Genomic DNA, 23845 nt, shown 5'->3' on the forward strand with positions numbered 1-23845 from the left:
GCCCTACCTGCATCTTGTTCTGTGTGATGTAGGGTGGTTCAGCATAGCCCTACCTGCATCTTGTTCTGTTTGATGTAGGGTGGTTCAGCATAGCCCTACCTGCATCTTGTTCTGTGTGATGTAGGGTGGTTCAGCATAGCCCTACCTGCATCTTGTTCTGTTTGATGTAGGTGGTTCAGCATAGCCCTACCTGCATCTTGTTCTGTTTGATGTAGGGTGGTTCAGCATAGCCCTACCTGCATCTTGTTCTGTTTGATGTAGGGTGGTTCAGCATAGCCCTACCTGCATCTTGTTCTGTGTGATGTAGGGTGGTTCAGCATAGCCCTACCTGCATCTTGTTCTGTTTGATGTAAGGTGGTTCAGCATAGCCCTACCTGCATCTTGTTCTGTTTGATGTAGGGTGGTTCAGCATAGCCCTACCTGCATCTTGTTCTGTTTGATGTAGGGTGGTTCAGCATAGCCCTACCTGCATCTTGTTCTGTGTGATGTAGGGTGGTTCAGCATAGCCCTACCTGCATCTTGTTCTGTGTGATGTAGGGTGGTTCAGCATAGCCCTACCTGCATCTTGTTCTGTTTGATGTAGGGTGGTTCAGCATAGCCCTACCTGCATCTTGTTCTGTGTGATGTAGGGTGGTTCAGCATAGCCCTACCTGCATCTTGTTCTGTTTGATGTAGGTGGTTCAGCATAGCCCTACCTGCATCTTGTTCTGTTTGATGTAGGGTGGTTCAGCATAGCCCTACCTGCATCTTGTTCTGTTTGATGTAGGTGGTTCAGCATAGCCCTACCTGCATCTTGTTCTGTTTGATGTAGGGTGGTTCAGCATAGCCCTACCTGCATCTTGTTCTGTTTGATGTAGGGTGGTTCAGCATAGCCCTACCTGCATCTTGTTCTGTTTGATGTAGGGTGGTTCAGCATAGCCCTACCTGCATCTTGTTCTGTTTGATGTAGGGTGGTTCAGCATAGCCGCAGAAGAAGCGCTTGTAGTGTTCCCCCATCAGACCAGGCTCAGAACGCAGCAGCAGCTGGAACATAAACATTACACACACTGATTACAAACATTACACACACTGATTATAAACATTACACACACTGATTATAAACATTACACACACTGATTATAAACATTACACACACTGATTATAAACATTACACACACTGATTATAAACATTACACACACTGATTATAAACATTACACACACTGAATATTAACATTACACACACTGATTATAAACATTACACACACTGAATATAAACATTACACACACTGATTATAAACATTACACACACTGAATATTAACATTACACACACTGATTATAAACATTACACACACTGAATATAAACATTACACACACTGATTATAAACATTACACTGATTATAAACATTACACACACTGATTATAAACATTACACTGATTATAAACATTACACACACTGATTACAAACATTACACACTGATTATAAACATTACACACACTGATTATAAACATTACACACACTGAATATTAACATTACACACACTGAATATTAACATTACACACACTGATTATAAACATTACACACACTGATTATAAACATTACACACACTGATTATAAACATTACACTGATTATAAACATTACACTGAATATAAACATTACACACACTGATTATAAACATTACACACACTGATTATAAACATTACACACACTGATTATAAACATTATACACTGATTATAAACATTACACACACTGATTATAAACATTACACACTGATTATAAACATTACACTGATTATAAACATTACACTGATTATAAACATTACACTGAATATAAACATTACACACACTGATTATAAACATTACACACACTGATTATAAACATTACACACACTGATTATAAACATTACACACACTGATTATAAACATTACACTGATTATAAACATTACACTGATTATAAACATTACACTGATTATAAACATTACACACACTGATTATAAACATTACACACTGATTATAAACATTACACACACTGATTATAAACATTACACACTGATTATAAACATTACACTGATTATAAACATTACACACACTGATTATAAACATTACACACTGATTATAAACATTACACTGATTATAAACATTACACACTGATTATAAACATTACACTGATTATAAACATTACACTGATTATAAACATTACACTGATTATAAACATTACACACTGATTATAAACATTACACACTGATTATAAACATTACACACTGATTATAAACATTACACACTGATTATAAACATTACACTGATTATAAACATTACACTGATTATAAACATTACACACTGATTATAAACATTACACTGATTATAAACATTACACACTGATTATAAACATTACACTGATTATAAACATTACACTGATTATAAACATTACACTGATTATAAACATTACACTGATTATAAACATTACACTGATTATAAACATTACACTGATTATAAACATTACACTGATTATAAACATTACACTGATTATAAACATTACACTGATTATAAACATTACACTGATTATAAACATTACACACTGATTATAAACATTACACACTGATTATAAACATTACACACTGATTATAAACATTACACTGATTATAAACATTACACTGATTATAAACATTACACTGATTATAAACATTACACTGATTATAAACATTACACTGATTATAAACATTACACTGATTATAAACATTACACTGATTATAAACATTACACTGATTATAAACATTACACTGATTATAAACATTACACTGATTATAAACATTACACACTGATTATAAACATTACACTGATTATAAACATTACACACTGATTATAAACATTACACTGATTATAAACATTACACACTGATTATAAACATTACACTGATTATAAACATTACACTGATTATAAACATTACACTGATTATAAACATTACACACACTGAATATTAACATTACACACACTGATTATAAACATTACACACTGATTATAAACATTACACTGATTATAAACATTACACACTGATTATTAACATTAGGAACACCTTCCTAATATTAAGTTTTAAACAGCTTCAGTTATTCAAGGCATGGCCAATGGCCTGCTTCTTCATCTGTCAGTGTGTTAAGAACTAACATTAAGACTGAAATAAGATGAATACACTTCATAGTCAAAAGTATGTGGCTATTATGGCTATTTCACCATTGCTGACAGGTGTATAAAACCGAGCACACAGCCATGCAATCTCCATAGACAAACATTGGCAGTAGAATGGCCTTACTGAAGAGCTCAGTGACTTTCAACGTGGCACCTTCATAGGATGCCACCTTTCCAACAAGTCAGGTCATCACATTTCTGCCCTGCTAGAGCTGCCCTGGTCAACTGTAAGTGCTGCCCCATCAACTGTTAGAGCTGCCCCGGTCAACTGTAAGTTCTGTTATTGTGAAGTGGAAACGTCTAGAAGCAGCAACAGCTCAGCCGCGAAGTGGTAGGCCACAAAAAACACAGAACGGGACCGCCGAGCGCTGAACTACGTAGGGGGTAAAAATCGTCTGTCCTTCCAAACTGCCCCTGGAAGAAACTTCAGCACAACAACTGTTCGTTAGCAGCTACATGAAATGGGTTTCCATGGCCGAGCAGCCGGACACAAGCCTAAGATCACCAAGCGCAATGCCAAGCATCAGCTGAAGTGGTGTAAAGCTCACTGCCATTGGACTCTGAAGCAGTGCAAACGCGATGAATCACGCTGCGTCATCTGGCAGTCCGTCAGACGAATCTGGGTTTGGCATAGTGCCAACTGTAAAGTTTGGTGGAGGATGAATTGGAACGCCGACTGCAGGCCAGGCCTAATCGACCAACATCAGTGTCCGACTTCACTAATGCTCTTGTGGCTGAATGGAAGCAAGTCCCAGCAGCAATGTTCCAACATCTAGTGGAAATCCTTCCCAGAAGAGTGGAGGCTGTAATAGCAGCAAAGGGGACCAACTCCATATTAATGCCTTCCCAGAAGAGTGGAGTCTGTAATAGCAGCAAAGGGGACCAACTCCATATTAATGCCTTCCCAGAAGAGTGGAGTCTGTTATAGCAGCAAAAGGGGGACCAACTCCATATTAATGCCTTCCCAGAAGAGTGGAGGCTGTTATAGCAGCAAAAGGGGGACCAACTCCATATTAATGACTTCCCAGAAGAGTGGAGGCTGTTATAGCAGCAAAGGGGGGGACCAACTCCATATTAATGCCTTCCCAGAAGAGTGGAGGCTGTAATAGCAGCAAAAGGGGGACCAACTCCATATTAATGCCTTCCCAGAAGAGTGGAGGCTGTTATAGCAGCAAAGGGGGACCAGCTCCATATTAATGCCCATGATTTTGGAATGAGATGTACCATGAGAGGTGTCCACATACTTTTGGCCATGTGGTGTATCTGTTTGTGCCTCTGGAACATGTGATGTGTTATTTCAGCTCATGAAACAGACCAACACTTCACATGTTACCTTCATATTTTAGTTCAGTATAGATAGAAATGTGTGTATGCTAGAATGGAGGTTTAAAAACGACAGCTGCATATTAGCCAACACATATTTTTTTATTTTTTTTATTTTTATTTCACCTTTATTTAACCAGGTAGGCTAGTTGAGAACAAGTTCTCATTTGCAACTGCGACCTGGCCAAGATAAAGCATAGCAGTGTGAACAGACAACACAGAGTTACACATGGAGTAAACAATAAACAAGTCAATAACATGGTAGAAAAAAAGAGAATCTATATACAATGTGTGCAAAAAGGCATGAGGTAGGCAATAAATCGAATAATTACAATTTAGCAGATTAACACTGGAGTGATAAATCATCAGATGATCATGTGCAAGAAGAGATACTGGTGTGCAAAAGAGCAGAAAAGTAAATAAATAAAAGCAGTATGGGGGGTGAGGTAGGTAAATTGGGTGGGTAGTTTACAGATGGACTATGTACAGCTGCAGCGATCGGTTAGCTGCTCGGATAGCAGATTTTTAAAGTTGTTGAGGGAGATAAAAGTCTCCAACTTCAGAGATTTTTGCAATTCGTTCCAGTCGCAGGCAGCAGAGAACTGGAAGGAAAGGCGTCCAAATGAGGTTTTGGCTTTAGGGATGATCAGTGAGATACACCTGCTGGAGCGCGTGCTGCGGGTGGGTGTAGCCATCGTGACCAGTGAACTGAGATAAGGAGGCACTTTACCTAGCATAGCCTTGTAGATGACCTGGAGCCAGTGGGTCTGACGACGAACATGTAGCGAGGGCCAGCCGACTAGGGCATACAGGTCGCAGTGGTGGGTCGTATAAGGTGCTTTAGTAACAAAACGAATGGCACTGTGATAAACTGCATCCAGTTTGCTGAGTAGAGTATTGGAAGCTATTTTGTAGATGACATCGCCGAAGTCGAGGATCGGTAGGATAGTCAGTTTTACTAGGGTAAGTTTGGCGGCGTGAGTGAAGGAGGTTTGGCGGCGTGAGTGAAGGAGGCTTTGTTGCGGAATAGAAAGCCGATTCTTGATTTGATTTTGGATTGGAGATGTTTGATATGAGTCTGGAAGGAGAGTTTGCAGTCTAGCCAGACACCTAGGTACTTATAGATGTCCACATATTCTAGGTCGGAACCGTCCAGGGTGGTGATGCTAGTCGGGCGTGCGGGTGCAGGCAGCGAACGGTTGAAAAGCATGCATTTGGTTTTACTAGCGTTTAAGAGCAGTTGGAGGCCACGGAAGGAGTGTTGTATGGCATTGAAGCTCGTTTGGAGGTTAGATAGCACAGTGTCCAAGGAAGGGCCGGAAGTATATAGAATGGTGTCGTCTGCGTAGAGGTGGATCAGGGAATCGCCCGCAGCAAGAGCAACATCATTGATGTATACAGAGAAAAGAGTCGGCCCGAGAATTGAACCCTGTGGTACCCCCATAGAGACTGCCAGAGGACCGGACAACATGCCCTCCGATTTGACACACTGAACTCTGTCTGCAAAGTAGTTGGTGAACCAGGCAAGGCAGTCATTAGAAAAACCGAGGCTACTGAGTCTGCCGATAAGAATATGGTGATTGACAGAGTCGAAAGCCTTGGCCAGGTCGATGAAGACGGCTGCACAGTAATGTCTTTTATCGATGGCGGTTATGATATCGTTTAGTACCTTGAGCGTGGCTGAGGTGCACCCGTGACCGGCTCGGAAACCGGATTGCACAGCGGAGAAGGTACGGTGGGATTCGAGATGGTCAGTGATCTGTTTGTTGACTTGGCTTTCGAAGACCTTGGATAGGCAGGGCAGGATGGATATAGGTCTGTAACAGTTTGGGTCCAGGGTGTCTCCCCCTTTGAAGAGGGGGATGACCGCGGCAGCTTTCCAATCCTTGGGGATCTCAGATGATACGAAGGAGAGGTTGAACAGGCTGGTAATAGGGGGTGCGACAATGGCGGCGGACAGTTTCAGAAATAGGGGGTCCAGATTGTCAAGCCCAGCTGATTTGTATGGGTCCAGGTTTTCCAGCTCTTTCAGAACATCTGCTATCTGGATATGGGTAAAGGAGAAGCTGGGGAGGCTTGGGCGAGTAGCAGCGGGGGGGGCGGGGCTGTTGGCCAAGGTTGGAGTCGCCAGGAGGAAGGCATGGCCAGCCATTGAGAAATGTTTGTTGAAGTTTTCGATTATCACGGACTTATCAGTGGTGACCGTGTTACCTAGCCTCAGTGCAGTGGGCAGCTGGGAGGAGGTGCTCTTGTTTTCCATGGACTTTACAGTATCCCAGAACTTTTTGGAGTTAGAGCTACAGGATGCAAATTTCTGCTTGAAAAAGCTGGCCTTTGCTTTCCTGACTGACTGCGTGTATTGGTTCCTGACTTCCCTGAACAGTTGCATATCGCGGGGGCTCTTCGATGCTATTGCAGTTCGCCACAGGATGTTTTTGTGCTGGTCGAGGGCAGTCAGGTCTGGAGTGAACCAAGGGCTATATCTGTTCTTGGTTCTGCATTTTTTGAACGGAGCATGCTTGTCTAATATGGTGAGGAAGTAACTTTTAAAGAATGACCAGGCATCCTCAACTGACGGGATGAGGTCAATATCCTTCCAGGGTACCCGGGCCAGGTCGATTAGAAAGGCCTGCTCGCAGAAGTGTTTTAGGGAGCGTTTGACAGTGATGAGGGGTGGTCGTTTGACCGCGGACCCGTGGCGGATACAGGCAATGAGGCAGTGATCGCTGAGATCTTGATTGAAGACAGCAGAGGTGTATTTGGAGGGCAGGTTGGTCAGGATAATGTCTATTAGGGTGCCCATGTTTACGGATTTAGGGTTGTACCTGGTGGGTTCCTTGATGATTTGTGTGAGATTGAGGGCATCAAGCTTGGATTGTAGGACTGCCGGGGTGTTAAGCATATCCCAGTTTAGGTCACCTAACAGAACAAACTCTGAAGCTAGATGGGGAGCGATCAATTCACAGATGGTGTCCAGGGCACAGCTGGGAGCTGAGGGGGGTCGGTAGCAGGCGGCAACAGTGAGAGACTTATTTCTGGAGAGATTAATTTTTAAAATTAGAAGTTCGAACTGTTTGGGCATAGACCTGGAAAGTATGACAGAACTTTGCAGGCTATCTCTGCAGTAGATTGCAACTCCTCCCCCTTTGGCAGTTCTATCTTGACGGAAAGTGTTATAGTTGGGTATGGAAATCTCAGAATTTTTGGTGGCCTTCCTAAGCCAGGATTCGGACACGGCAAGGACATCAGGGTTGGCAGAGTGTGCTAAAGCGGTGAGTAAGGCAAACTTAGGGAGGAGGCTTCTGATGTTGACATGCATGAGGCCAAGGCTTTTTCGATCACAGAAGTCAACAAATGAGGGTGACTGGGGACATGCAGGGCCTGGGTTTACCTCCACATCACCCGAGGAACAGAGGAGTAGTAGGATGAGGGTGCGGCTAAAGGCTATCAAAACTGGTCGCCTAGAGCGTTGGGGACAAAGAATAAAAGGAGCAGATTTATGGGCGTGGTAGAATAGATTCTGGGCATAATGTGCAGACAGGGGTATGGTGGGGCACGGGTACAGCGGAGGCAAGCCCAGGCACTGGGTGATGATAAGAGAGGTTGTATCTCTGGACATGCTGGTCTCAATGGGTGAGGTCACCGCATGTGTGGGGGGTGGGACAAAGGAGGTATCAGAGGTACGGAGAGTGGAACTACGGGGTCCATTGCAAACCAAAACAATGATAATGATAACTAGCCTGAACAACAGTATGCAAGGCATATTGATATTTGAGAGAGACATACAATAAGGCATAAAGTGATTGCAGGTCTTGATTGGGAGAGCTAGCTAAAACAACAGGTAAGATAACAGCAGCAATAACAGGGTGCTAGTCTAACACAGCAACAACAGGTAAAAATGGCGACGACTAGGCAGAGAGGGTCGGATTAACTACACACAGATCCTGAGTTAAAGCACAGAGCCGACAGATAAAACACAAATAAACAGAATGGAGTACCGTGAATTAATGGACAGTCAAGCAGGCATCAGCTATGTAGCCAAGTGATCATAGTGTCCAGGGGGCAGCCGTAGATGGAGCAGGGAGGCCTCCACTAAGCTAGCACGCGGTGTTTAAAGTTAGTAGCCCGGGGGGTGGTCTGCTCAGACGGAGGGGGTCTGCTCAGACGTGGTCGTGTCGACAGAGAATCCAAGCCGGATGGCGAAAGAGAGGTTGTGAATTGTAGAATTGTGTTTGCTAACTGGTGCTAGCTTCGTGGCAGTGGCGCTAGCTGCGCTAGCTGCAAGCTAGCTGTGAGGATCAGAAGTAGTGGCTCAGGGATTACGGCAGGAATCCGGCGTTGTTGTCGAGAGACAGTCCGATGCTGGTAAATTGGTGAGTAATATCCAGGCTAATAACAGGGCTGGTGTCTGTGCAGAAGGTAAAAGCTGCTAGCAGCGGCAAAAAATGGCTAAATTAGCTTGTAGCTGATTTAGACCAGTTGTGATGGATTGGCAGGGCTCTGTGTCGGCAAAAAAAAGGTCCAGTCCAATTGGCAAAAGAGGTATTGTAGCCCAAGAATTCGCTGGTAGACCTCTTCGGCTAGCCGGCAGATGGGCCTAGCTCGAGGCTAGCTCAAGGCTAACTGGTGCTTGCTTCGGGACAGAGGTGTTAGCCAGTAGTAGCCACTCGGTTGCAGCTAGCTAGCTGTGATGATACGGTGTAATTGTCCAGAGCTTGCGTCAGGAATCCGGTGATGTGGTAGAGAAAAAGCAGTCCTATATGCTCTGGGTTGATATCGCGCTTGCAGACTGGCAGGTATTGGCTCGAGCTGAAGCTGGCTGTGTCCGAGTTAAGGGTGAAGACCGCAGCAGTGGCTAACTGACTACTAGCTAGTAGCTAGTTATCTGGCTAGCTTCTGATTGGGGTTACGGTTCTAAAGTATAAAAAATAGCAGGTCCGTACCACATTGGGTGAGGCGGAATGTAGGAATGTATATTCAGTTCCTAGATGGAAAGTGAAATTAAAATATATACGAAATGTATACGAAAAATACGAGGACTATTTACACGGGACAAGACATACACACGTTCGACTGCTACGCCATCTTGGAATACCTTTATATGGCATAGCCTACACATCTAGCATAGCCTACACATCTAGCATAGCCTACACATCTAGCATAGCCTACCCATCTAGCATAGCCTACACATCTAGCATAGCCAACACATCTAGCATAGCCAACACATCTGGCATAGCCTACACATCTGGCATAGCCTACACATCTAGCATAGCCAACACATCTAGCATAGCCTACACATCTAGCATAGCCTACACATCTGGCATAGCCTACACATATGGCATAGCCTACACATATGGCATAGCCTACACATCTAGCATAGCCAACACATCTAGCATAGCCTACACATCTAGCATATTCTACCCATCTAGCATAGCCTACACATCTGGCATAGCCAACACATATGGCATAGCCAACACATCTGGCATAGCCTACACATCTAGCATAGCCTACACATCTAGCATAGCCTACACATCTAGCATAGCCTACACATCTGGCATAGCCTACACATATGGCATAGCCTACACATATGGCATAGCCAACACATCTGGCATAGCCAACACATCTGGCATAGCCAACACATCTGGCATAGCCTACACATCTAGCATAGCCAACACATCTGGCATAGCCAACACATCTGGCATAGCCAACACATATGGCATAGCCAACACATCTGGCATAGCCAACACATCTGGCATAGCCTACACATCTGGCATAGCCTACACATATGGCATAGCCTACACATATGGCATAGCCTACACATCTAGCATAGCCTACACATCTAGCATAGCCTACACATCTAGCATAGCCTACACATATGGCATAGCCTACACATCTAGCATAGCCAACACATCTAGCATAGCCTACACATCTAGCATAGCCTACACATCTGGCATAGCCTACACATCTGGCATAGCCAACACATCTAGCATAGCCTACACATCTAGCATAGCCTACACATCTAGCATAGCCTACACATCTAGCATAGCCTACACATCTAGCATAGCCTACACATCTAGCATAGCCTACACATCTAGCATAGCCTACACATCTAGCATAGCCTACACATCTAGCATAGCCTACACATCTAGCATAGCCTACACATATGGCATAGCCTACACATCTAGCATAGCCAACACATCTAGCATAGCCTACACATCTAGCATAGCCTACACATCTGGCATAGCCAACACATATGGCATAGCCTACACATCTAGCATAGCCTACACATCTAGCATAGCCAACACATCTGGCATAACCTACACATCTAGCATAGCCTACACATCTAGCATAGCCTACACATCTGGCATAGCCTACACATCTAGCATAGCCTACACATCTAGCATAGCCTACACATCTGGCATAGCCTACACATCTGGCATAGCCAACACATATGGCATAGCCTACACATCTAGCATAGCCTACACATCTGGCATAGCCAACACATCTGGCATAGCCAACACATCTGGCATAGCCTACACATCTAGTTATGTTATGTTAGTTATGTGATATAGGACTTGTTTTACTGTGGATATAGATACTTTTGTACCTGTTTCCTCCAGCATCTTCACAAGGTCCTTTGCTGTTGATCTGGGATTGATTTGCACTTTTCGCACCAAAGTACGTTCATCTCTAGGAGACAGAACGCGTCTCCTTCCTGACAGGTATGACGGCTGCATGGTCCCATGGTGTTTATACTTGCGTACTATTGTTTGTACAGATGAACGTGGTACCTTCAGGGGCTTGGAAATTGCTCCCAAGGATGAACCAGACTCGTGGAGGTCTACAATTCTTTTTCTGAGGTCTTGGCTGATTTATTTTGATTTTCCCATGATGTCAAGCAAAGAGGCACCGAGTTTGAAGGTAGGCCTTGAAATACATCCACAGGTACACCTCCAATTGACTCAAATTATGTAAATTAGCCTATCAGAAGCTTCTAAAGCAATGACATTATTTTCTGGAATGTTCCAAGCTGCTTAAAGGCACAGTCAACTTAGTGTATGTAAACTTCTGACCCACTGGAATTGTGATACAGTGAATTATAAGTGAAATAATCTGTCTGTAAACAATTGTTGGAAAAATGACTTGTGTCATGCACAAAGTAGATGTCCTAACCGACTTGCCAAAACTATAGTTTGTTAACAATACGTTTGTGGAGTGGTTGAAAAACTAGTTTTAATGACTCCAACCTAAGTGAATGTAAACTTCTGACTTCAACTGTACAGACACTACTGTTCAAAAGTTTGGGGTCACTTAGAAATGTCCTTGTTTTTTAAAGAAAAGCTATTGTTTTGTCCATTAAAATAACATCACATTTATCAGAAATACAGTGTAGACATTGTTAATGTTGTAAATGACTATTGTAGCTGGAAACGGCAGATTTGTTATGGAATCTCTACATAGGGGTACAGAGGCCCATTATCAGCAACCATCACTCCTGTGTTCCAATGGCACGTTGTGTTAGCTAATCCAAGTTTATCATTTTAAAATGCTAATAGAAAACCCTTTTGCAATTATGTTAGCACAGCTGAAAGATAGCTTGCTACGGCCCACCACCTAATAGAATATGACATAAAACACACCTGGATGTGACATGTGACATAGAACACACCTGGATGTGACATAGCGCTGCATAGCGTAGTTCCCGGGAGGTGCTGCCTGCGGCAGCCAGGAGGGGGCCCCGTGCTCTCTCAAGTGCCGACATACACACGGCAGGCAGCGTGGAACACAGGGACAGGAAGAGGCGGAGCGTGGCGGCCATGACGGGGGCGTGGTGAGAGAGAAGGGCGGGGTCTAACAGAGATAGTATGTCGAACAGCTCTTCTTCGCTGCGAGGCTGATACCGCTGGAGCACCGTTAGCACCTCAGACTGGCCCCACACATCACATAGCTTCAGTCTGGAACGCAGAGAGAGAGAAACACATCACATAGCTTCAGTCTGGAACGCAGAGAGAGAGAGAGAAACACATCACATAGCTTCAGTCTGGAACGCAGAGAGAGAGAGAAACACATCACATAGCTTCAGTCTGGAACGCAGAGAGAGAGAAACACATCACATAGCTTCAGTCTGGAACGCAGAGAGAGAGAAACACATCACATAGCTTCAGTCTGGAACGCAGAGAGAGAGAAACACATCACATAGCTTCAGTCTGGAACGCAGAGAGAGAGAAACACATCACATAGCTTCAGTCTGGAACGCAGAGAGAGAGAAACACATCACATAGCTTCAGTCTGGAACACAGAGAGAGAGAAACACATCACATAGCTTCAGTCTGGAACGCAGAGAGAGAGAAACACATCACATAGCTTCAGTCTGGAACGCAGAGAGAGAGAAACACATCACATAGCTTCAGTCTGGAACGCAGAGAGAGAGAGAGAAACACATCACATAGCTTCAGTCTGGAACGCAGAGAGAGAGAGAAACACATCACATAGCTTCAGTCTGGAACGCAGAGAGAGAGAGAGAAACACATCACATAGCTTCAGTCTGGAACGCAGAGAGAGAGAGAGAAACACATCACATAGCTTCAGTCTGGAACGCAGAGAGAGAGAAACACATCACATAGCTTCAGTCTGGAACGCAGAGAGAGAGAGAAACACATCACATAGCTTCAGTCTGGAGCACCGTTAGCACCTCAGACTGGCCCCACACATCACATAGCTTCAGTCTGGAACGCAGAGAGAGAGAGAAACACATCACATAGGTTCAGTCTGGAACGCAGAGAGAGAGAAACACATCACATAGCTTCAGTCTGGAGCACACAGAGAGAGAGAAACACATCACATAGCTTCAGTCTGGAGCGCAGAGAGAGAGAAACACATCACATAGGTTCAGTCTGGAACGTAGAGAGAGAGAAACACATCACATAGCTTCAGTCTGGAACGCAGAGAGAGAGAGAAACACATCACATAGCTTCAGTCTGGAACGTAGAGAGAGAGAAACACATCACATAGCTTCAGTCTGGAACGCAGAGAGAGAGAGAAACACATCACATAGCTTCAGTCTGGAACGCAGAGAGAGAGAAACACATCACATAGCTTCAGTCTGGAGCGCAGAGAGAGAGAAACAGAGAGACAGAGAAAGAGAGAAACACATCACATAGCTTCAGTCTGGAACGCAGAGAGAGAGAGAAACACATCACATAGCTTCAGTCTGGAACGCAGAGAGAGAGAGACACATCACATAGCTTCAGTCTGGAGCGCAGAGAGAGAGAGAAACACATCACATAGCTTCAGTCTGGAACGTAGAGAGAGAGAAACAGAGAGACAGAGAGAGAGAAACACATCACATAGCTTCAGTCTGGAACGCAGAGAGAGAGAAACACATCACATAGCTTCAGTCTGGAATGTAGAGAGAGAGAGAAACACATCACATAGCTTCAGTCTGGAACGTAGAGAGAGAGAAACAGAGAGACAGAGAGAGAGAAACACATCACATAGCTTCAGTCTGGAACGCAGAGAGAGAGAGAAACAGAGAGACAGAGAGAGAGAAACACATCACATAGCTTCAGTCTGGAACGCAGAGAGAGAGAAACACATCACATAGCTTCAGTCTGGAACACAGAGAGAGAGAGACACATCACATAGCTTCAGTCTGGAACGCAGAGAGAGAGAAACACATCACATAGCTTCAGTCTGGAACGCAGAGAGAGAGAGAAACACATCACATAGCTTCAGTCTGGAACGCAGAGAGAGAGAGAAACACATCACATAGCTTCAGTCTGGAACGCAGAGAGAGAGAGAAACACATCACATAGCTTCAGTCTGGAACGCAGAGAGAGAGAGAAACACATCACATAGCTTCAGTCTGGAGCACCGTTAGCACCTCAGACTGGCCCCACACATCACATAGCTTCAGTCTGGAACGCAGAGAGAGAGAAACACATCACATAGCTTCAGTCTGGAACGCAGAGAGAGAGAGAGAAACACATCACATAGCTTCAGTCTGGAACGCAGAGAGAGAGAAACACATCACATAGCTTCAGTCTGGAACGCAGAGAGAGAGAAACACATCACATAGCTTCAGTCTGGAACGCAGAGAGAGAGAGAAACACATCACATAGCTTCAGTCTGGAACGCAGAGAGAGAGAAACACATCACATAGCTTCAGTCTGGAACGCAGAGAGAGAGAGAAACACATCACATAGCTTCAGTCTGGAACGCAGAGAGAGAGAAACACATCACATAGCTTCAGTCTGGAACGCAGAGAGAGAGAAACACATCACATAGCTTCAGTCTGGAACGCAGAGAGAGAGAAACACATCACATAGCTTCAGTCTGGAACGCAGAGAGAGAGAGAGAAACACATCACATAGCTTCAGTCTGGAACGCAGAGAGAGAGAAACACATCACATAGCTTCAGTCTGGAACGCAGAGAGAGAGAGAAACACATCACATAGCTTCAGTCTGGAACGCAGAGAGAGAGAGAAACACATCACATAGCTTCAGTCTGGAACGCAGAGAGAGAGAGAAACACATCACATAGCTTCAGTCTGGAACGCAGAGAGAGAGAGAAACACATCACATAGCTTCAGTCTGGAGCGCAGAGAGAGAGAAACAGAGAGACAGAGAGAGAGAGAGAGAGAGAGAGAGAGAGAGACAAGGAAAAGGGAAACCAGTGAAGAACAAACACCATTGTAAATACAACCCATATTTATTTATTTTCATATCTTTTGGAACTTTTGTGAGTAATGTTTACTGTTACTTGTATATTGTTTATTTCACTTTTGGTTATTATCCATTTCACGTGCTTTGGCAATGTTAACATATGTTTCCCATGCCAATAAAGCCCTGAAATTGAATTAACACACACACAGAAACAGAGAGAGAGAGAGAGAGAGACACACACAGAGACACCCACACATTGAGTACGAGTCATTTTAAGAGCGAGACTACACACACACACACACAACCCCCCCTCCACCTACCTGTTGAGGAGGTGGTGAGCAATGGGTTTGTTGATAGCCACGCCCCCTTCTTCCTGTAGAATCTCCTCCAGTGCCCGGAGACAGTTCACCATGACGACCGGGTCTGGGTCCCTTAGCAACCCATACAGCTCATTCACTACAGCCACATCTGGAACACAGGAGGGGCACTTATAGCATGCCTTGGATGTGTGTGTGTGTAAGGTATGTGTGTACCTGTGTATGTCTGTGGGTATAATGTGTGTATATTGTGTGTATATTGTGTGTATAATGTGTGTATAATGTGTGTATATTGTGTGTATAATGTGTGTATATTGTGTGTATAATGTGTGTATAATGTGTGTATATTGTGTGTATAATGTGTGTATAATGTGTGTATCTTGTGTGTATAATGTGTGTATAATGCGTGTATATTGTGTGTATAATGTGTGTATATTGTGTGTATATTGTGTGTATAATGTGTGTATATTGTGTGTATATTGTGTGTATAATGTGTGTATATTGTGTGTATAATGTGTGTATATTGTGTGTATAATGTGTGTATATTGTGTGTGTACCTACCTATCTCTGTGTTAGGTGTGTGTATATTGTGTGTATATTGTGTGTATAATGTGTGTATAATGTGTGTATATTGTGTGTATATTGTGTGTATAATGTGTGTATATTGTGTGTATATTGTGTGTGTACCTACCTATCTCTGTGTTAGGTGGTAATGTGTGTATAATGTGTGTATAATGTGTGTATATTGTGTGTATAATGTGTGTATATTGTGTGTATAATGTGTGTGTACCTACCTATCTCTGTGTTAGGTTGTAATGTGTGTATATTGTGTGTATAATGTGTGTATATTGTGTGTATAATGTGTGTATATTGTGTGTATATTGTGTGTGTACCTACCTATCTCCGTGTTAGGTGGTAATGTGTGTATAATGTGTGTATAATGTGTGTATATTGTGTGTGTACCTACCTATCTCTGTGTTAGGTGGTAATGTGTGTATATTGTGTGTATAATGTGTGTATATTGTGTGTATATTGTGTGTGTACCTACCTATCTCTGTGTTAGGTTGTAATGTGTGTATATTGTGTGTATAATGTGTGTATATTGTGTGTATATTGTGTGTATATTGTGTGTATATTGTGTGTGTACCTACCTATCTCTGTGTTAGGTTGTAATGTGTGTATATTGTGTGTATAATGTGTGTATAATGTGTGTATATTGTGTGTATATTGTGTGTATAATGTGTGTGTACCTACCTATCTCTGTGTTAGGTGGTAATGTGTGTATATTGTGTGTATAATATGTGTATATTGTGTGTATAATGTGTGTATAATGTGTGTGTACCTACCTATCTCTGTGTTAGGTTGTAATGTGTGTATAATGTGTGTATATTGTGTGTATAATATGTGTATAATGTGTGTATATTGTGTGTATAATGTGTGTATAATGTGTGTGTACCTACCTATCTCTGTGTTAGGTTGTAATGTGTGTATAATGTGTGTATATTGTGTGTATAATGTGTGTATATTGTGTGTATAATGTGTGTATATTGTGTGTGTACCTACCTATCTCTGTGTTAGGCTGTAATGTGTGTATAATGTGTGTATAATGTGTGTATAATGTGTGTATATTGTGTGTATATTGTGTGTATAATGTGTGTATATTGTGTGTATAATGTGTGTATATTGTGTGTATATTGTGTGTGTACCTACCTATCTCTGTGTTAGGTGGTAATGTGTGTATAATGTGTGTATAATGTGTGTATAATGTGTGTATATTGTGTGTGTACCTACCTATCTCTGTGTTAGGTGGTAATGTGTGTATATTGTGTGTATAATGTGTGTATATTGTGTGTATATTGTGTGTGTACCTACCTATCTCTGTGTTAGGTTGTAATGTGTGTATATTGTGTGTATAATGTGTGTATATTGTGTGTATATTGTGTGTATATTGTGTGTATATTGTGTGTGTACCTACCTATCTCTGTGTTAGGTTGTAATGTGTGTATATTGTGTGTATATTGTGTGTATAATGTGTGTATAATGTGTGTATATTGTGTGTATAATGTGTGTGTACCTACCTATCTCTGTGTTAGGTGGTAATGTGTGTATATTGTGTGTATAATATGTGTATATTGTGTGTATAATGTGTGTATAATGTGTGTGTACCTACCTATCTCTGTGTTAGGTTGTAATGTGTGTATAATGTGTGTATATTGTGTGTATAATGTGTGTATATTGTGTGTATAATGTGTGTATAATGTGTGTATATTGTGTGTGTACCTACCTATCTCTGTGTTAGGCTGTAATGTGTGTATAATGTGTGTATAATGTGTCTATATTGTGTGTATGTGTGTATAATGTGTGTATAATGTGTGTGTACCTACCTATCTCTGTGTTAGGCTGTAATGTGTGTATAATGTGTGTATAATGTGTGTATAATGTGTGTATAATGTGTGTGTACCTACCTATCTCTGTGTTAGGTGGTAATGTGTGTATCTTGTGTGTATATTGTGTGTATAATGTGTGTATCTTGTGTGTATAATGTGTGTATAATGTGTATATAATGTGTGTATAATGTGTGTATAATGTGTGTGTAGCTACCTATCTCTGTGTTAGGCTGTAATGTGTGTATCTTGTGTGTATAATGTGTGTATAATGTGTGTATATTGTGTGTATAATGTGTGTGTACCTACCTATCTCTGTGTTAGGTTGTAATGTGTGTATATTGTGTGTATAATGTGTGTATATTGTGTGTATATTGTGTGTGTACCTACCTATCTCTGTGTTAGGTGGTAATGTGTGTATAATGTGTGTATAATGTGTGTATATTGTGTGTATAATGTGTGTATATTGTGTGTGTACCTACCTATCTCTGTGTTAGGTGGTAATGTGTGTATAATGTGTGTATATTGTGTGTATATTGTGTGTGTACCTACCTATCTCTGTGTTAGGTTGTAATGTGTGTATATTGTGTGTATAATATGTGTATATTGTGTGTATAATGTGTGTATAATGTGTGTGTACCTACCTATCTCTGTGTTAGGTTGTAATGTGTGTATAATGTGTGTATATTGTGTGTATAATATGTGTATAATGTGTGTATATTGTGTGTATAATGTGTGTATAATGTGTGTGTACCTACCTATCTCTGTGTTAGGTTGTAATGTGTGTATAATGTGTGTATATTGTGTGTATAATGTGTGTATATTGTGTGTATAATGTGTGTATAATGTGTGTATATTGTGTGTGTACCTACCTATCTCTGTGTTAGGCTGTAATGTGTGTATAATGTGTCTATATTGTGTGTATGTGTGTATAATGTGTGTATAATGTGTGTATAATGTGTGTGTACCTACCTATCTCTGTGTTAGGCTGTAATGTGTGTATAATGTGTGTATAATGTGTGTATAATGTGTGTGTACCTACCTATCTCTGTGTTAGGTGGTAATGTGTGTATCTTGTGTGTATATTGTGTGTATAATGTGTGTATCTTGTGTGTATAATGTGTGTATATTGTGTATATAATGTGTGTATAATGTGTGTATAATGTGTGTGTAGCTACCTATCTCTGTGTTAGGCTGTAATGTGTGTATCTTGTGTGTATAATGTGTGTATAATGTGTGTATATTGTGTGTATAATGTGTGTGTACCTGCCTATCTCTGTGTTAGGTTGTAATGTGTGTATATTGTGTGTATAATGTGTGTATATTGTGTGTATAATGTGTGTATATTGTGTGTATATTGTGTGTGTACCTACCTATCTCTGTGTTAGGTGGTAATGTGTGTATAATGTGTGTATAATGTGTGTATATTGTGTGTATAATGTGTGTATATTGTGTGTGTACCTACCTATCTCTGTGTTAGGTGGTAATGTGTGTATATTGTGTGTATAATGTGTGTATATTGTGTGTATATTGTGTGTGTACCTACCTATCTCTGTGTTAGGTTGTAATGTGTGTATATTGTGTGTATAATGTGTGTATATTGTGTGTATATTGTGTGTATATTGTGTGTGTACCTACCTATCTCTGTGTTAGGTTGTAATGTGTGTATATTGTGTGTATATTGTGTGTATAATGTGTGTATAATGTGTGTATATTGTGTGTATAATGTGTGTGTACCTACCTATCTCTGTGTTAGGTGGTAATGTGTGTATATTGTGTGTATAATATGTGTATATTGTGTGTATAATGTGTGTATAATGTGTGTGTACCTACCTATCTCTGTGTTAGGTTGTAATGTGTGTATAATGTGTGTATATTGTGTGTATAATATGTGTATAATGTGTGTATATTGTGTGTATAATGTGTGTATAATGTGTGTGTACCTACCTATCTCTGTGTTAGGTTGTAATGTGTGTATAATGTGTGTATAATGTGTGTATATTGTGTGTATAATGTGTGTATAATGTGTGTATATTGTGTGTGTACCTACCTATCTCTGTGTTAGGCTGTAATGTGTGTATAATGTGTGTATAATGTGTGTATATTGTGTGTATGTGTGTATAATGTGTGTATAATGTGTGTGTACCTACCTATCTCTGTGTTAGGCTGTAATGTGTGTATAATGTGTGTATAATGTGTGTGTACCTACCTATCTCTGTGTTAGGTGGTAATGTGTGTATCTTGTGTGTATAATGTGTGTATATTGTGTGTATAATGTGTGTATCTTGTGTGTATAATGTGTGTATATTGTGTATATAATGTGTGTATAATGTGTGTATAATGTGTGTGTAGCTACCTATCTCTGTGTTAGGCTGTAATGTGTGTATCTTGTGTGTATAATGTGTGTATAATGTGTGTATATTGTGTGTATATTGTGTGTATAATGTGTGTATCTTGTGTGTATAATGTGCGTGTAGCTACCTATCTCTGTGTTAGGCTGTAATGTGTGTATCTTGGCCCAGCCCAGAACAGCCACTCTGCGAACACACGCTGCCTTGTCCTTCAGTCCCACTGTAAGAGGCTGCTGCACATACTGTGATAGACCTGGGAGCCTGCAACACACACACACACACACACATTACACACACACACATATTACACACACTTTACATATTACACACATACGTCACATATTACACACACACGTCAAATATTACACACACACATAACATATTACACACACACGTTACACATTACACACACACGTCAAATATTACACACACACGTCAAATATTACACACACACATTACATATTACACACACACGTTACACACACACACACGTTACATATTACACACACACGTTACACATTACACACACACACATATTACACACATACTTTACATATTACACACATACGGTACATATTACACACACACACACCTGAGGTTGCACATGTTCCGTAAGGCCAGGCTGCGGACCATGGGGTTGTGATCCGAGCAGTCTTTCCTCAGGGTGTTTATTACCAGCAGAGACAGCTCAGGGTTCAGACTGGCATAGGAACACAGAAACACATACACCAGTTTCTTCTGGACAATATCCACCGTTGCACATGCCTTCACCATTTCACTGTACAACCCAGATACATCCTGTCCTTGAGACATCACTCTGGAAAACGTGAAAGGGAACAGGGGAGAGAAGAGTGAGATAGAAGGGGGAGAGAGAGATAGAGGGGGAGAGAGAGAGAGGGGGGAGAGAGAGAGAGAGAGGGGGAGAGAGAGATAGAGGTAGAGAGAGAGAGAGAGGGGGGGAGAGAGAGAGAGAGGGGGGAGAGAGAGAGAGAGGGGGAGAGAGAGATAGAGGTAGAGAGAGAGAGAGAGGGGGGAGAGAGAGAGAGAGAGGGGGGAGAGAGAGAGAGAGAGGGGGAGAGAGAGATAGAGGTAGAGAGAGAGAGAGGGGGGGGAGAGAGAGAGATAGAGGGGTGAAGATAGAGAGGGGGAGGGGGAGAGAGAGACAGACATGTTAGTGTATGTGTGTGTTTGTAGTCAGTTGTAATTGTGTATGTGTGTAGCATAGGTAGTGGTAACGTTAGTTGTGTGTGTCGTCAGTGATAGTTGTGTATGTGTGTAGCATAGTTAGCGGTAACGTTAGTTGTGTGTGTCGTCAGTGATAGTTGTGTATGTGTGTAGCATAGGTAGCGGTAACGTTAGTTGTGTGTGTCGTCAGTGATAGTTGTGCATGTGTGTAGCATAGGTAGCGGTAACGTTAGTTGTGTGTGTCGTCAGTGATAGTTGTGCATGTGTCTAGCATAGGTAGCGGTAACGTTAGTTGTGTGTGTCGTCAGTGATAGTTGTGCATGTGTCTAGCATAGGTAGCGGTAACGTTAGTTGTGTGTGTCGTCAGTGATAGTTGTGTGCACCTGATGACTCTGTGGATGGTGTTTCTGTAGCGTAGGTGGTCAGCTTGGACGTTAGGGTTGGACAGAGCTCTCTTCAGCTCCCTCACTGTATGCTCTCCGCCCAGGTAAGGCATAGTAGCCTGGACAACAGAATAAGGTACAGGTATTAACTACAGATGAGGCCAGCAGACTGTCTGACACACAGACAGACGCTACTGAAAGGCTATTGATGTTACAAATATACAACTGCCACACACAGAGAGAGAGACAGACACAGACAGGGGGGTTTGTTAGTTCTCTGGTTTCGAAGGCAGAGAGCCACAGCTATAACGGTTTACAGATAGAGAAAGGCAACGTTGTTAGCTACAGTAGCTAGCGTTAGCTAACTTGGAACGGTGGATAATGTCCAGAATAAACTGGTGTTTGTGTTCCTAGCTAGCGTTAGCTACTCAACATTACCATCCTTTTAGATATTAACGCTGCTTACGTTACATTGTGTTCGGATATTGTGACCTAAAACCACTTACCGTTTAGTCGTCACTTATGGATTATTTCATGAGGGGAAAAAATCGTTCAAATCGCTAGTTTGTTGACATCCGTGTAATACGTCCACCGGTATTCTGCCAGCAGCACAAATGATGACGTCACGGTCGTATGGAAATGAGGAAACCTTCAAAATACAAGCCCGCATTTCAAAACATTGCAACGTGGATAACTCATTCAAAAGCTATTGAATATTTATCAATGTTTACTTGTATTGTGCCAACAAGAAAAGGCAGTAAGAAATTTATGAAAACATTTAAAAAAATACAATGTTGACAACTGGTATGTTGAGAATATTGGGCTGTAGATATAACTTTTCTACCGGTCTCAGCTAAAGTGGGGTGTAGAATACTCAGTAGGGTCTTTACTAACCAAATATGGTTAATTTTGGAGGGGGACTGTGTCACAGGACCTGCTGCTGGCTGGGACACACTGTGGCTGTATCTCAATAGTCTACTAGCTGGGACACACTGTGGCTGTATCTCAATAGTCTACTAGCTGGGACACACTGTGGCTGTATCTCAATAGTCTACTAGCTGGGACACACTGTGGCTGTATCTCAATAGTCTACTAGCTGGGACACACTGTGGCTGTATCTCAATAGTCTACTAGCTGGGACACACTGTGGCTGTATCTCAATAGTCTACTAGCTGGGATACACTGTGGCTGTATCTCAATAGTCTACTAGCTGGGACACACTGTGGCTGTATCTCAATAGTCTCCTAGCTGGGACACACTGTGGCTGTATCTCAATAGTCTGCTAGCTGGGACACACTGTGGCTGTATCTCAATAGTCTACTAGCTGGGACACTGTGGCTGTATCTCAATAGTCTACTAGCTGGGACACACTGTGGCTGTATCTCAATAGTCTACTAGCTGGGACACACTGTGGCTGTATCTCAATAGTCTACTAGCTGGGACACACTGTGGCTGTATCTCAATAGTCTACTAGCTGGGACACACTGTGGCTGTATCTCAATAGTCTACTAGCTGGGACACACTGTGGCTGTATCTCAATAGTCTACTAGCTGGGACACACTGTGGCTGTATCTCAATAGTCTACTAGCTGGGCCACACTGGCTGTATCTCAATAGTCTACTAGCTGGGACACACTGTGGCTGTATCTCAATAGTCTACTAGCTGGGACACACTGTGGCTGTATCTCAATAGTCTACTAGCTGGGACACACTGTGGCTGTATCTCAATAGTCTACTAGCTGGGACACACTGTGGCTGTATCTCAATAGTCTACTAGCTGGGACACACTGTGACTGTATCTCAATAGTCTACTAGCTGGGCCACACTGTGGCTGTATCTCAATAGTCTACTAGCTGGGCCACACTGTGGCTGTATCTCAATAGTCTACTAGCTGGGACACACTGTGGCTGTATCTCAATAGTCTACTAGCTGGGACACACTGTGGCTGTATCTCAATAGTCTACTAGCTGGGACACACTGTGGCTGTATCTCAATAGTCTACTAGCTGGGACACACTGTGGCTGTATCTCAATAGTCTACTAGCTGGGACACACTGTGACTGTATCTCAATAGTCTA

General features: G+C 42.1%; 1 protein-coding gene across 2 annotated transcripts in view; it reads right to left on the minus strand.

The window, feature by feature from the left end:
* The window catches only part of ap4b1 (adaptor related protein complex 4 subunit beta 1), a 33847-nt gene that overhangs the window by 5752 nt on the left and 4250 nt on the right, over positions 1-23845 (minus strand). For both annotated transcript variants that reach the window (XM_071373284.1, XM_071373283.1), the window contains exons 2-8: positions 22276-22418; positions 21770-21888; positions 20794-21018; positions 20332-20462; positions 15470-15617; positions 12154-12439; positions 925-1023 (exon numbers count right to left, since the gene is read on the minus strand). In XM_071373284.1, the coding sequence (XP_071229385.1) occupies positions 925-1023; positions 12154-12439; positions 15470-15617; positions 20332-20462; positions 20794-21018; positions 21770-21882 (1002 nt within the window). In that variant the 5' untranslated portion in view covers positions 21883-21888; positions 22276-22418. The remainder of the gene's footprint in view (positions 1-924; positions 1024-12153; positions 12440-15469; positions 15618-20331; positions 20463-20793; positions 21019-21769; positions 21889-22275; positions 22419-23845) is intronic.

The sequence above is a fragment of the Salvelinus alpinus genome, chromosome 28 (genome assembly GCF_045679555.1).
Source record: "Salvelinus alpinus chromosome 28, SLU_Salpinus.1, whole genome shotgun sequence".
In the NCBI taxonomy this organism is placed as follows: domain Eukaryota; kingdom Metazoa; phylum Chordata; class Actinopteri; order Salmoniformes; family Salmonidae; genus Salvelinus; species Salvelinus alpinus.